Raw genomic sequence first — 12,939 nt, 5'->3', positions numbered from 1 at the left:
CTGTGCATTAAATCCCAGAGGAAAGAGGAGATTGAACGGACCTCATTGTCTTGCTCTATGTACCAGGTAAATGAGCAACTTTTAAAGTAAACCAGTACAGGAATACCAAAGATCACAATCAAAGCATCTGAGTCAGCCAGCACAGACCTTACCTGCAGACTGGTGGTGCTACTGAAGAAAAATGACTAATTACAATGTGAAGAGGAGAAGTGAGTGGAAGTTGGCGGCAATCTGGGGAGCGGGGGCACGCTGGCTTGCACTAACCGAAATCAAGGAAGGTGAAGAGATACTTTGTGGAGAAGTCCTGAAAATGGAACAGCACGTGGCCTATGGCCTTGCTACCCTGAGCAAAAAATCGGCTTGGGGATGTGCAAGCAACAGGGCCCTTGCCTCTGAGCCTGCTATTTGCCATTCAGACAGAAACTTTTCAGAGGAGGAGGAAGTTCATTAGAAGCATGTCATTAATCCCAAACAATTCCAAGAAGTGGGGAACTTGGCTCAGCAGGCTCGGTGACATAACCTCAGAAAGGAGCACACAGCTTGACTGGAGTTTAAGCTTAGTTTGGTTAACGCTGCAACTCTTCCAACTGGCTTTTATTTTCCTGCATCACAAGGATTACCCGCCCCCTTGTATGCATGTACCTGCAAGAAACCATGGCTTGCTTTTAACATTCCAGCAGGAGAAATACCAGGAAAGCTCTGACGTTTCAGGAAACGACCAGGGCTTGCTCCGAGGAAGGCCACACACAGCACACGGTTCCGCTTGTTGCCAGCAAGAGTAAGCCCTCCCCAAGGAGAGGAGGCCTCACCTCACACCTGGAGTCAGGTACCCAAGGTATCCCTCAAAACTGTAATTCCCATTACAAATAGCCCCACATGAAATATATTCTTCCACATCTGTCTTCCAAAGCCCGGCGCTCTCCAGATATTTTGAAGGGTCGCTAGAAGTACTGCTGTTGGCTGGCCACTGTAGCCAGGGCTGCAGAGAATGCAAGGCCAAAGCGGCTGAAGAGTGCCAGGCTGGGGAAGCCACTTCCCCGTGAGGCCCCCAAGAAAGCAAGACAGCGTGAAATTCTCATCCTTTAATGAATGGTCAGTGATAACTTCGAGCTGGTTCTGTAGAATACAATTAAACAATATACTTAAAGGTTTCTCCAAAAAAAAAAAAATCTCACTTCCCCTCCTGCATATCACTTCCTTTCATTGGCATCCCATCATTGACGCGGCTCCCACAGAGCTCCGTTTCACTGCAGATCCATGCCCGAGGTGTAAAAAAGCACAGAGAATGCCCTTGATGCACCCGTGACACGCGGTTTCTGTTTTAAAAATAAGCTGCTTCCCAGGTACCACCACTGCAAGAGGAAAAAAGTCGAACGTTACTGTGGGAGTCTTTAATACACTTGTTGTCTTTGCACGTTTTCTCCTTCGCCTCCCGCAATCATACGGCGTAGAGTTCGTAAATCTTCTTGACACAGTACACCAGGGCGGCGAGCGCTATCGTGTTGTGCAGTCTCTTTCTGTGCAGGTCGTCCTTCCTCACCAGAACCACGGGGGTGGAGGAGGTGAGTGTATGCAGAGGCAAGCGCGAAAGTTTATAGGCGTTGTACTCCACCTGGTATTTGCAGCAAGGGTCGAATTGCCAGGAGATTCCATAGAGAGTGCAGCAGGCTACGCTCAGCACGCCGGCCGGCAAGGAAATGTAATGGGAATAATCTGCAGGGAGGGCCAGTGGGGTGAAGAGGCAGGCGGTGCCTGCCAGGACGGCCGTCTTGTGCAGACAGTTCCCGACAGTGATCCAGCGGGCCGTCTCGTCCCCGATGCGTGTGGGCTCAATCACAATGTATTTGTACTGGGCCTCCAGGGCTTGCTCCAGCTCGTATTCAAACTGGTCCTGAGCATTCTCCCCGTTGTAGATTTCATGCACAATATAACAGTCTGTGGCTGACAAGGTGACCCTGTTGGAAGGAAAGGCAGAGTTACTCGAGGGGGTGAAAACGGGCCTTCCTTGTGTGCTCTTCTCACTTTTTTTTAACAGCGTTCCTTAAGGGGTGTAAGTATGTCTGTGAACTGCAAACCCAGTCTTGGCAGAGGTAGGTAAAGCGGGGTCCCACATTCCAGTCCTTGAGTGTCCTTCGTAACACTCCCAAGTTGAGCCCCGAGGAAGCCAAAGCCTTGCACTCAGAGTTATTCTAAGAATAATAATTTTCCCCATTCTGGGCTGTATTCCAAGTCTGCATTTTGAGATGGATACAGGCAATAGGTGAGAACTGGGAAACTGAGCGACTGATCTGGATGTCCTAGGCCAGTGCAGAGCACACCAAAACCTCAAATCCTTTGACCAACTGGAAGCTTTTGTTTTTGGTCACCAAGCATTCGCAGAAGACGCTGAGAACATATCTCCGAATTTTCCTGCCTTAAAAATCTTAAGGACTGGAGATTTCTGCACCATGTGCTTGGCAAAGAGCAGCATCAGCAGCTAGTGCCAAGCCAGCATACCAAGGCCCAGCTGCAGTTCCCCTTCAGTTTTCATCCTGAAGCCCATTTTAAGACCAGTCTGCAAAGCCGGGCAGGTTTTAGGTGGCGTTATTTTTCTGGGACAGATTTAGGGATTACTCCCAAAGTAGCTTCACAGGCAGTGCTCTGACAAAGCTGCCGAGGATGCAATGGTACCGAAAGCAGGTGAGGGCTGGCTTTCAGAGAGCTGCAAACACGCCGGCAAGCGCATGTTAATGAATGCAAACAACACACCCAAACAGTGCTGTCATTTCAGATACCTAATTAGCAGCGCAGTGGCATTTTAAAAATCAGTCAGGTCTTGGCTTAGGGCAGGCTTTTCCACCAGAATGACAACTTCCCCCTGGGGTTACCCAAACCCCTTACTCAGTAATTTCATATGAAGGCTTTTGCTTTGATTATGGGAATCATACTGTTTGCTATCGGCTTACCTGACCAAAGTCTGAGGTGCCATTCCTGAAATTAAGACTTTCATGAGACTGTTCACTTGCTTGGGGAGGGCCAATTTTATTGAGAAACGATTTACTGGAAACCACCAACTTGGAAAATGGAGTTAGTTGGCTGCTAAGCTGCAGAAATAACAAAATGGTCAACTCTCATGCTGAAAATAAGCAGGGCTGGAAAATTTTCAGGGGGGTGTTTGTTCAGTGATGCAGGAATCCAGTGCTCAGGAATGCAAGCCCCTTTCCAACACTGACAATTACCACCAGTCCTAGCTTAATTTCATGCAAGAATCTTTCCTGGATTATGTACTTGAATAAGGTACGGGGGAATGGCAAAAGAGCAGAGGTTCCATCTGCCCCAACGCCACAAAGGCAATGGCAGATGTTACAGCCACCCCCGCAGCGCACAACGGTAAAGCGTGTTTGCTGTTTTAATGAATTCACTTGTTTTAATGGGTAGGCAGTAACTGTAAGCTTTCCTGTGAGTCCAAGTGGGCCCAACAGCAAAACATTTATTGCATGTATAAACATTTTAAGTGTGGACTGATTGCCAAATGGTACGCATCCCAGTGTTTCCCTTCAAAGTAGACAAGAAAGGGGTCCATTCATTTTCAAGTTGCTGTCCTAAAGCATTTTCAAGGAGGAGATGAAGCGTCTGAAATGCACTGGCTTTCTTAGCGGACATGAGCAAGTCCTACAGAAATTTGTTCCCAAGCACCACATGCAAGTCTGAGCCGCACCCCAGAGAGGAACAAAATGAGACAAATGTGGGGATGCATCAACCACAACAACCACACACCGTTTTATTCATGGGCAATTTAAGGCCACGGGTGGAGATGTCAGATGTGATGGAACACATGCCCGGGAACATCAGTGGGGCAAACCAACATGCACTCGAGTGCAATGCTTAAATAGGGTGGGGTTGGAGCTGAAATTGCATGAGCGCAATGATCCAGGTGAGTGTGTGCGTGCGTATGTATTTTTTAAAACAGCTCTCAAGTTCAAAGAGCCAGAGAAAGGCTCCCCCACCTTCCCACTGTAGAACTTTCTATTAATGGAAAAGCTGGCAATTGATGGAGGCTCAGCAGAAGATCTCTCAAAACTTACTAGAACTAGAACATCCAAGGGCTGATGCGCCCAGCCAGCTTGTGCTTGCTAATCAACACAGGACATATTACGGTTGCCATAACAAGGGAGAGCCTTTTCCAGGCTCCAAGAGTTCACACACAGCCAACGACACCTTTGTTCAAAGCAGGTCAGGAAAAAGCTTTTGGGCAGCTGTGGATGCCACACATTCATCTGCTAGACCCTCTCATCCAAAACAAAGGGAAGCTTTGTGTTGTGTGGAGTTTGTTTAGTCAGTCTGGAATAATGTTTGCATCAGGGACACTGGGAGGGAGGACGGAGCTGAACTTCAGTGGTGCGGCAAAACATCCCCCCAACCCGCTCCCAGCGCTCTCTAAGCAAAGATGAGAATCTCAAGAAATGTGCAGAAAACCCCACAAAGGCTATTCATCCCCATGTGACAGCCACATTAGCAATTTAAATAAAACACTGTATGGGGGGGGGGTCGGGGTTGGGGGATGGTGAAAGAGGTGCCACACCTCCCAGAAAGCTTTTTTGATTAGGCTAATTAAGCTGGAAGACTACTGTAAGAAAGGCACAGCACCAGTAATACTACAGACAGGACAGAATATTGGGCATGAGAGTGTTAGTGCCTCGTTACACATTCAAATCAAACCAGTGGGAAGAGGAAGAAGAGCTAAGAATATGTGCTTTCGGAACACCAGCTTTATTTACCAGTGTGTACACACTCGGCTGGCATTAATTCCTGCCACCTAGAAAACGGACTGAGGTTTAGCCATGCAAATTGCCCCCTCCCCTCAACCTCTCCATGGGCCTGTGAATGCTCATGCTTAATAATCATGCTTATTAGGGCTGCAAGCTATAATTGCCAGATCTGTCTTGGTTAATTGGTTGAGGCAGAACTGGAATCAGTGGTGCTGCAAGTTAAGGGCCATTTTGATGTTTCTCTGCCACAGAAATTGAAAAAGGAAGTATCAGTGTTCACCTGTCCTTCTGGTGATAGACAAACTTTTTTGGGGGAAAAAACATTTTGCAGTCTTTTGCTTTTTTTTATTACCTATATTGAGGGAGGTCGATCATTTGAGAAACTTATCCACTAAGTGCTTTAGTCAGCTAATACAATTTTTAATCCCACTTTCCTAGCAAATATGCTTGTTATATCTAAGTGGCCTGCAATCTAAAGTCAAACAATAACCATGATAGTAAAACGTTTGCTAATGCAAAGCAGCAGCATTAATAAGAACAGGTGATTATAGTCACTTATAACCCTAAGGAAAATGCAGTTTTCACCTAGAAAAAAACAGAAGTGTAGGTACCAGACACATTTGGGGAAGGTATTCCAAGGCCAGGTAAGAGTGTGCATAAATATATTCATGCTCTAATGCATTCAAGCCCATGCCAGCATCTCTGATTGCCTTTTGATTCACATTATCAAAATACTGCAGCATGAATTCGCTGTCTGGATGTGCACATGAACATTCAAAAGCAGTGCCTTCCAGTGGCTCTTGGGAAAGAGGTGAACTCTGACTTCTAGGCCGCACTGCTGGCTCATCGCGTGGTCCACGCAGATAAACGCCCATCGGGGGAGCTACCCGGCCATGCCACCGCACTCCGAGAGCACCGCACCAGGGGGACCGATCGCCTCCTCTCAAGCGGGTTAGGCCAGTGCTGTCTGACAGCCAAACACAGATATTCAGCAGACCAACCTGTCCATCTGGAGATCCAAGCTCAACACTACTGTGCTCCAAACAAAACGTTTCAGTGTGAACCACAGCTGAGGGATTCAGCGTCACCACACCAGGAGGTGGGCAAGATCCCCTGGGCAAGCTGGGCACTGCAACAACAGGACAGGAACTGCAGATCAGAGCCGGAAGCAGCAGCAAGGACATTTCCCCAAGAGCATCTGAAGGCGCACGGCCTCCGTCAGCCATTCACACCAGCCCTTTCATGCAGCGCCACCACGGGGGGGGGGCAGTCCAGAACGAAGAACCGAGCCATGAATGTGGATGGGAAAAGGCTCCACGTTCGGAGCCGAATCGGGGCCTTCGCCATGACGGCTATGAAATTTGCTGATAATCACATGTGCAAAGGAGGCTTTGCTTTCACGCAGCGACCACACGAAGGAGGCTGCGATCTCTTCGCTCCCAGTGAACGGCATGTCCTCCGTCCAAACTGCTCTTTTGATAAACTGAGCAACACACTCCCGCCATCCTTGACCTTTAATGGTCCAAGGGTTCCGTGTGTTACCTGGATCCAGGGGCTTGCACCCAAAACAGGCTCGGATAAGCATATGGGGCATGGACAGGCCGCTGTAAGACCTGGGCTCTGCAACAAAATGCTGTCGCATGAAGCCAGTCAGTCTCACCCTTTTTCAGTGAGCGGTCAAGGTGCAGTCAACCGTGCCTGCTTTCAGGGTACTCTGTTCCATTCCCCACCCCCCACTGACGTTCCCCTCCCTCCCACAGCATTCAAGCTCCCACTGGTCTCTCAAGTTCTCCCACCCTCCCTTAGGGTTTTCCTCCTAGATTTGTGTTCTTTCTGCAAAATTTGGGTTTCCACATCCCTCCAGTACATGCACGCTGCTCTTTTTCTTCCTGAGTACAGGCATCACGCTCTGGACATGGGAAATAAGAGGAACGATGATGATACTTCTGAACAGTCAAACTTTATGTTTATGTAGAACATTACTTTTAATGGTGCACAACATGCCAGTAAATATTTCCCATTATATCCACGATCTCTGCATTTTCAACTCAACTCGCCAAAGATCTCCTTGTTCCTTAAATGAGTCTGTCCACTCTCTCTTACTGCTCCCTTTGTGAAGAGTTCCCCCCACTCACATATAGGGTACCACTGCCCTCCCTGCGGCTCGCTTCAAATCCAACCTCTTCTGCATGGCCCTTGGCTTCCTCCTTTAATCCTCACTCCCAGCTAAAAGGAGCCCTGGAGCCCTGCACATGCATCTGCCCACAGCCTTCTCTCCCTTTCCACCCCTGTTTTGTTTCCTACCCTTGAAAGCGCCTTGCCAGGAGGCAGAAGGAAACTATCTGTTTTGCCTATATATAGAAGCACCAAGGACACTAGCACAAAGCACTTTGGAAGAGAGGTCACTTTTATTCCCACGACAGTGAAAGCAAGGCACAGGTAAATTCATAACCATGGCTGGATACATACCAGGGGCTTCAAAGTTCAGTCTGAGAATGCGATCAGAAAGCCTCTTACCTGGAAGGAAGCCGCACTGAACAGACAGGTATAGGATTGCACTATTGGTCATTATGCCACAGACACGCTCCCAGAGGTCAAGAACTGCCTAGAAAATGTGCAGATTTGTTAGAAAGTCTCAGACGTCTTTCCTGCAGTGGCCTTTGTGTGCTCGCCATGTCAGCTAGACCATGATCCCCAGGAACAGACGACACAACATTCCGTTCTTTAGGCACATGGTCACTGTGCAGAAATGCACATAGAAACTCACATACAACTGTAGCACTTGGTACAAGATGCTTTGACGAAGAGGCAGGCAATTCTCCCCATCTGTGTCGACAATCATGCAAGCCCACATTTACTTGGAAGTAAGTTCTGCTGTGTTCAGTGAGGCTTACTCCCACATAACTAAGCACAAGACTGCAAATTAACAGACTGGAAAAGAAGAGTGCGTGCTAGTTGGACCCCTTTAATAATTCGCTCAAATTCTCATTTAGGTTGAATGCACCCATTCCTTGGTTTTGCAGAAAAACCTGCCAACTGTCCCTACAACTATTTCAGCACAGGAAATGTGGACTGGCCATGTGAATTGTAAATAATGGTTCAGTTATATGACTTTGCCTTTATTTAGCACTTTTCCTGTTTTCAAAACAATTTACATATTGAAAGTATTAACTTAGAAGAATTAAATTAACTAAGTGCTACAGGGAATAATGGCACTTATTTATAGCTCAAAATTTCTGCAAGCTGGGTTAGATCCACCTTTGCAAAAAATCAAATAGCTTTCAGTTTTTACTTGGAGCAGCAGACAGAATCCAAGTAGATACAAATTTTCTTTAGAATGTAAGAAACCCACCTCCTAAGAACAAAAGGCAAAAAAAAAGGGGGGGGGGGAGAAAATTTGTTTGGTGCTACCTACTCCTAAACAGTATTAAGTCATGGCAGCCCTATCCAACTATCAGGAAAATCCTGGATCCAGCGATGCTCAGAGTGCACCTCTGTGTGTATGAGCACAAGGCCTTCCTCAGCCTTTAAGAGGGGCTTGTTCTGGGTGCGACCACATTATCAGACAACCTGCGTGGAGGACCAGATGACAGACAGCTGCCGCATACAAGCCAGACAACTGGTCCATCAAGCCAAGCCTCATCAACAGCAAGCAGCAGCGGGGCTCCGCAGGGTCTCATGCTGGAGTCTTTCCCAATCCCACCAGGGGTTGCCACAAATTGAACCCGGGGCCTCTGGCACACAAAGCATGTGCCGCCACTGTAGGTGGGAACCCCTGAAGAGCTGTGAACCATAATCAGATGACAGCATGATGTAAATTAGAAGGCAAACTGCAGCTTTAATCTGCTATTTGACAACAGTAAAGTACTATGAAATAAGAGGCTGTCTTTCTCAGCGGCTGAATAGCCCACTGACTGCCTTCCCATGTGTTAGAGATGCTTCCCACAGGTTTGAGGTGCCAGCCGTATTATTAAATCTGACCAGGTTCCATCACAGAAAACAATATTTTATTCATTCACTACTCCACTGACATTAACCCTCTCATGTCAACAAGACTGCTTTTTCAATTAACTGACCTGCCTTTTCCACACACAGATTCCAGGCAGCCAAAAACACAGAGACGCTATTCAGGAGGAGATGCTGATTCAAGGCAGCCAGAGCCTGACATGCCCATCTTCAGTTCAGAAGCAGGAGAGACACTCATTATCAACTCTCCCAATGGAGAAAAAGTACAGCACAGAGGGGCTTAGGCAAGTTCAGCTATAAAACAAAAGCTCTGAGCGCACCACATTGTTAGAGAACAATCATTGCGTTTGTGAACACGTTTTTGTTTGCAACAAGAATTTCCTGTGTCAGCTGAGTTTAGGGAAACAGAGATAATACTCAACTCCTGTTTTAAGCCACAGTATCAACTAGCACAAACTGTTTGCCAACATTTATATCCAAAGTTGATGCGGCCCTTGGTCACGGTTAGTTCTAACCATGGTTTTGTTGCCTTTGCTCTGGTTGAGAAACAATGCATAAAATGAAAGTTTAGAACCAAGCTCTGAATCTGAAGCTTGAGTAATAAAATGCTAATAAGCCCAGCTGCTTACCTTGCAAGCTGAGAGTAAGCGGGGTGAGGCATTTGCCTTACACGCTACACGATTAACACTCTTGCTTAATGCAACCCAAGATTTACAAATCCACTTCAAACCATGGTTTCACATCCTGCAACAAACCTATAACTATGATTCAAGTAATCATATATAGTAAATTCTGTCTATATAGGGGCCTTCTCACACAGTAGCTCCATGCTTCAGCTTCCCAAGTCAGGTATTCAAAGAAACACACTTGTGTAAACTTTGCATGTGAAACCTGCACATTTTTCCTTCTGAGGGGATTGCTTTGGAACTTGACAGATCACTGGATCAGGCTATAACACCTTCAAATGGCCCACTTAGCATGGGCTGCATTTTTACTCCTATAATGCAGAAGCCTCAGCTCTTTTCCAAATGGGAAGAACATTTCAACTTTTCTTATGCAAGTTTAAAAGTATTTTATTTTCCATTTGTATTTAGAAAATTGCTGTTTTCCCCACAATAAGCATTAGGAAAGCTTGCTGGAAACTTTGGAACTCGCCAGCGGGAGAGTTAGAAGTTGCAATTCTCAGACGAGACTACAGCTTTGTAATGACTGTACAGAAGATGGCAAAGATACTCCAGCAGCGCTCTGAAGATACTGTCCCACCTCCTCCCAGTATCCAAAGAAGCCAAGACAATGCTAACAGCCGAAGGAGAGAAACTGCCAAAGCCAAGAGCCATCGGATTAGCGCAATGCCAGCTCCCGAGCAGCACCTCCCAAATCCCGAACAATGAATGCATCAACGCCCTAAAAACACAAATCGCTCAGCCGGCACGAACAGCTGTGCACCAAGAGGTCACTTTCAGAGACTCTGGGGGAGCATTTGCCGCTTTCAAAAATAGATTTTAAGAGCATCCAAGCACATTCTTAGGCTCGCCCGGGCCTAACATCTGGATGAAGGGTGAAAACCCCCGCCGAGGCGAGCGCTGTTCTGGGGTGACCTTCCCCTGCCGCGGGCCTGCCACCCCGCTCCTGGGGCCGCGGGGGCGGAGGGGGACGAGCCCCCGCGCCCGGCCAAGCCGCGCCGCTTTCCCGGCGCCCGGAGCCCGCGGTGCAACTGGACTCTGCCCGACCTTTACCCAAGCACGAGCTTCACACGCCGATGCCTCCAGGCCGGGCTGGCAGCCCCCCGGGCTTGCTCGGCCCCTCTCTCCTGCGCCTCCCCGCCCTCCAAGCGCTCGGCAGCCCCCCCGGAAGAAGCAGCCCGTAGCAGGCCCGATGCCCAGGACCCTCGGGGCGCCCCAGCCCAGGCCCCTCGTTCCCGCGCCCTCCTTCGCCCGCACTTCCCGGACGATGCGGACGCCCCGCCACAACTCGGGTTCAACCCTGGCTGCCCGAACAGAGACCTTGACCACGGTTCAACTCTCCTAAGCCCCCCACGACCTCACCCTCTGGCGCCCCCAGCCTCACTCCCCAGAGCCCCCTAACCTCCCCTTGACCTTACCCCCACGGCACTCCCGTGCCCCCCGACCACCTCCTCCCCTCCCAGCCCGTTCTTGAAGGCAGGGCCCGACCCGGCGCCCCCACAACTGCGCCGCGCCGAGCACCCCGCGCCCGCCGCCCTCCCCCCGAGCGCCCCCACTTCCGAGCACTCGCACGCCCCCTGCCCCGGGGCCCCGCTCCGGCGGCCGGAGGACCGGCGGCTGGGCCCCCTTTGTCCCCGCGAGGCCCAGGCCCAGGCCCGGGCCCGCGGGAGAGGGGCAGAAGGCGCGTGGGGAGGAGCCCGGCCCGCCGGCCGCGGGGACGGGGACGGGACGGGACGGGCGCGGGCCGCCACTCACCTCTCCCTGGCGCCGGCACCACCTCCGCTGGAGCTGCCGGGGCCCGCGCGCCGCCTTCCCCACGCCGCCATCTTGGAGAGAGACTCGCTTCGCAAATGTCTCCGCCAAAAGTCGGAGGGGGGCGAGGGAGGGGAGGGAAGGGCGCGCGGCGCGGTGCGTGGGGGGGGGGCGCTGGGAAAGAGAGAATGGGACGGGTGAAGCGTCCCGAAGCCTGACGGGAAATGTAGGCGGCAGGAGGGGAGAAAAAGGCGGGGGGGGATGAAGAGGTGATTCAGGGCAAAAGAAGGGATGAGTAAAGCGGGAAAGCTTCCCGCCCCGCGCTCGAACCACAAGCCCCAAGATGCCCTGCGGCGGGCCCGGAATGCCCTCGGAGTGCGCGGTTGCTCATGGGAGGCGTAGTCGCGGCGCCGCAAAAAGAGGGAGAAAAAGGAGGCACTACGATTCCCAGGAGGTCGCGGGGCAAGGCCCACATGATGCCGCCTTCAGCCCACGTGGGCTGGGAGGGGGGGCAGTTTACCAACACTCGGAAGGGACAGTGCGGGCCCTGCCTGCCCCACCCCCTCAGGCCAGCCGGCCAATCACAGGCGGCGCCCTGCAGCACGCTTCTCCCGGGCCCGATCCTGGTTCTGCAGCGGTCTGAGCGGCAGGCCGCCGGCCGAATAGCGTTGCCCGCGGACGGTTTCCAAAGCCTTCGGCACAGTGTGTTTTTTATTTGCTTAAAGTTCTTGCATCCCGCCCTCCACAGTGCGTCAGGGCGGCAACCCAGTGAAATAAATAAATATAAATATGGTAAAATCCAAAGTAAAAACACGATTTAATATTTAAAATAATGGGAAATAAAAAAAGGTTTTGGCCTGGTGCGGGAAAAAAAAATCTCAGGGCCAGACACATCTCTGCAGAGCACGTTCCATAACCGGGGTGCCACCACAGAGAAGGCCCTTCTCCGGGTAGCTGCTCTACTGCTCTCTAAAGAGGGCTCACAAAGAAAGGCCTCCAAGCCAGATCTTAGGGGGCATGTACAGAAGGAGGCGCTCCTTCAAATATCCAGGCAAGTTCTCAAAACTTCTTTCCATGAACATAAGCACTCATATGTTCATCTAAAAGTTTGTTTGTGTTAACAATGGGTTGGTGCATTTTGTATCTATGTGGGAGAGTATCATCTCTGTAATAAGAAATTGTGTAAAACAGTTCTCATTGTCCAGCAGAAAGCACATTTCTCGTTAGCCTAGGCAAGCAACAGGTTTGTGCAACACCAGTTCAACAAAGGATTTCTTTTGTGTGCATTTTTGCATTGGTTGTATTGATTTCAGCAACCCAAACATTTTCTTCTTGAGATTGTGCTAAAGAGACTTAAAAAAAGGACATAGACTTTACACTTTATGTTGTGAGCCGCCCCGAGGCTTTGGCGAATGGGGCGGCATAGAAATGTTTTAATAAATAAATAAATAAATAAAGGCTTTGTAAGTCATCATTAGCACCTTAAATTGGAAGCCGGTGCTGATGGTATAGGACCAGCATTTTATGTATATATCTGCCAGTCCCAGTTAGCAACCTGGCTGCTCTATTTTGAACCAACTGATGTATCTCGACAGTCTTCAAGGGCAGCCCCACATAGAGCACATTCCAATAGAGAGGTGACCAGAGCATGGGACACCATTGCTATGCTCCGCTCATCCAGGTAAGGGCGTAATTGGTGGATCAGCTGAAGGAAAGCGCCACAGCAGTCACCTGGAGCTCCAGGGATAACTGGGTGGAGGAGCACTCCCAAACTACACACCCTGTCCCTT

General features: G+C 49.8%; 1 protein-coding gene across 4 annotated transcripts; it reads right to left on the bottom strand.

Moving 5' to 3' along the window:
- Positions 1–1,067: 1,067 nt before the first annotated feature.
- TMEM11 (transmembrane protein 11) lies at positions 1,068–11,492 on the bottom strand. 4 transcript variants are annotated; one of them, XM_044433123.1, is made up of 3 exons: positions 11,153–11,167; positions 5,750–5,877; positions 1,068–1,955 (listed from the first exon to the last, which is right to left on the bottom strand). In XM_044433123.1, the coding sequence occupies exons 2-3, from the start codon at positions 5,755–5,757 to the stop codon at positions 1,439–1,441; spliced, it is 525 nt and encodes a 174-aa protein (XP_044289058.1). In that variant the 5' UTR covers positions 5,758–5,877; positions 11,153–11,167; the 3' UTR covers positions 1,068–1,438. The 4 variants fall into 4 exon arrangements, with proteins under 4 accessions (XP_044289058.1, XP_044289057.1, XP_044289054.1 ...); XM_044433122.1 differs by lacking the exon at positions 11,153–11,167 and adding an exon at positions 7,266–7,283; XM_044433119.1 differs by lacking the exon at positions 5,750–5,877 and having other exon boundaries at positions 11,153–11,492.
- Positions 11,493–12,939: the final 1,447 nt, after the last annotated feature.

This window comes from Varanus komodoensis, unplaced genomic scaffold (assembly GCF_004798865.1).
Source record: "Varanus komodoensis strain SLA01 unplaced genomic scaffold, ASM479886v1 scaffold26, whole genome shotgun sequence".
Taxonomy (NCBI): domain Eukaryota; kingdom Metazoa; phylum Chordata; class Lepidosauria; order Squamata; family Varanidae; genus Varanus; species Varanus komodoensis.
Note: the sequence above shows the minus strand (reverse complement) of the source record. Positions and strands in the feature narration are given on the sequence as shown.

Coding starts and splice junctions, on each gene's coding strand:
- TMEM11 (XM_044433119.1), bottom strand. CDS start 11,223: ATGGCGGCGTGGGGAAGGCGGCGCGCGGGCCCCGGCAGCTCCAGCGGA. Junction 1,956..11,152: donor GGTGCCGGCGCCAGGGAGAG/GTGAGTGGCGGC, acceptor TCCTTCCAACAG/GGTCACCTTGTCAGCCACAG.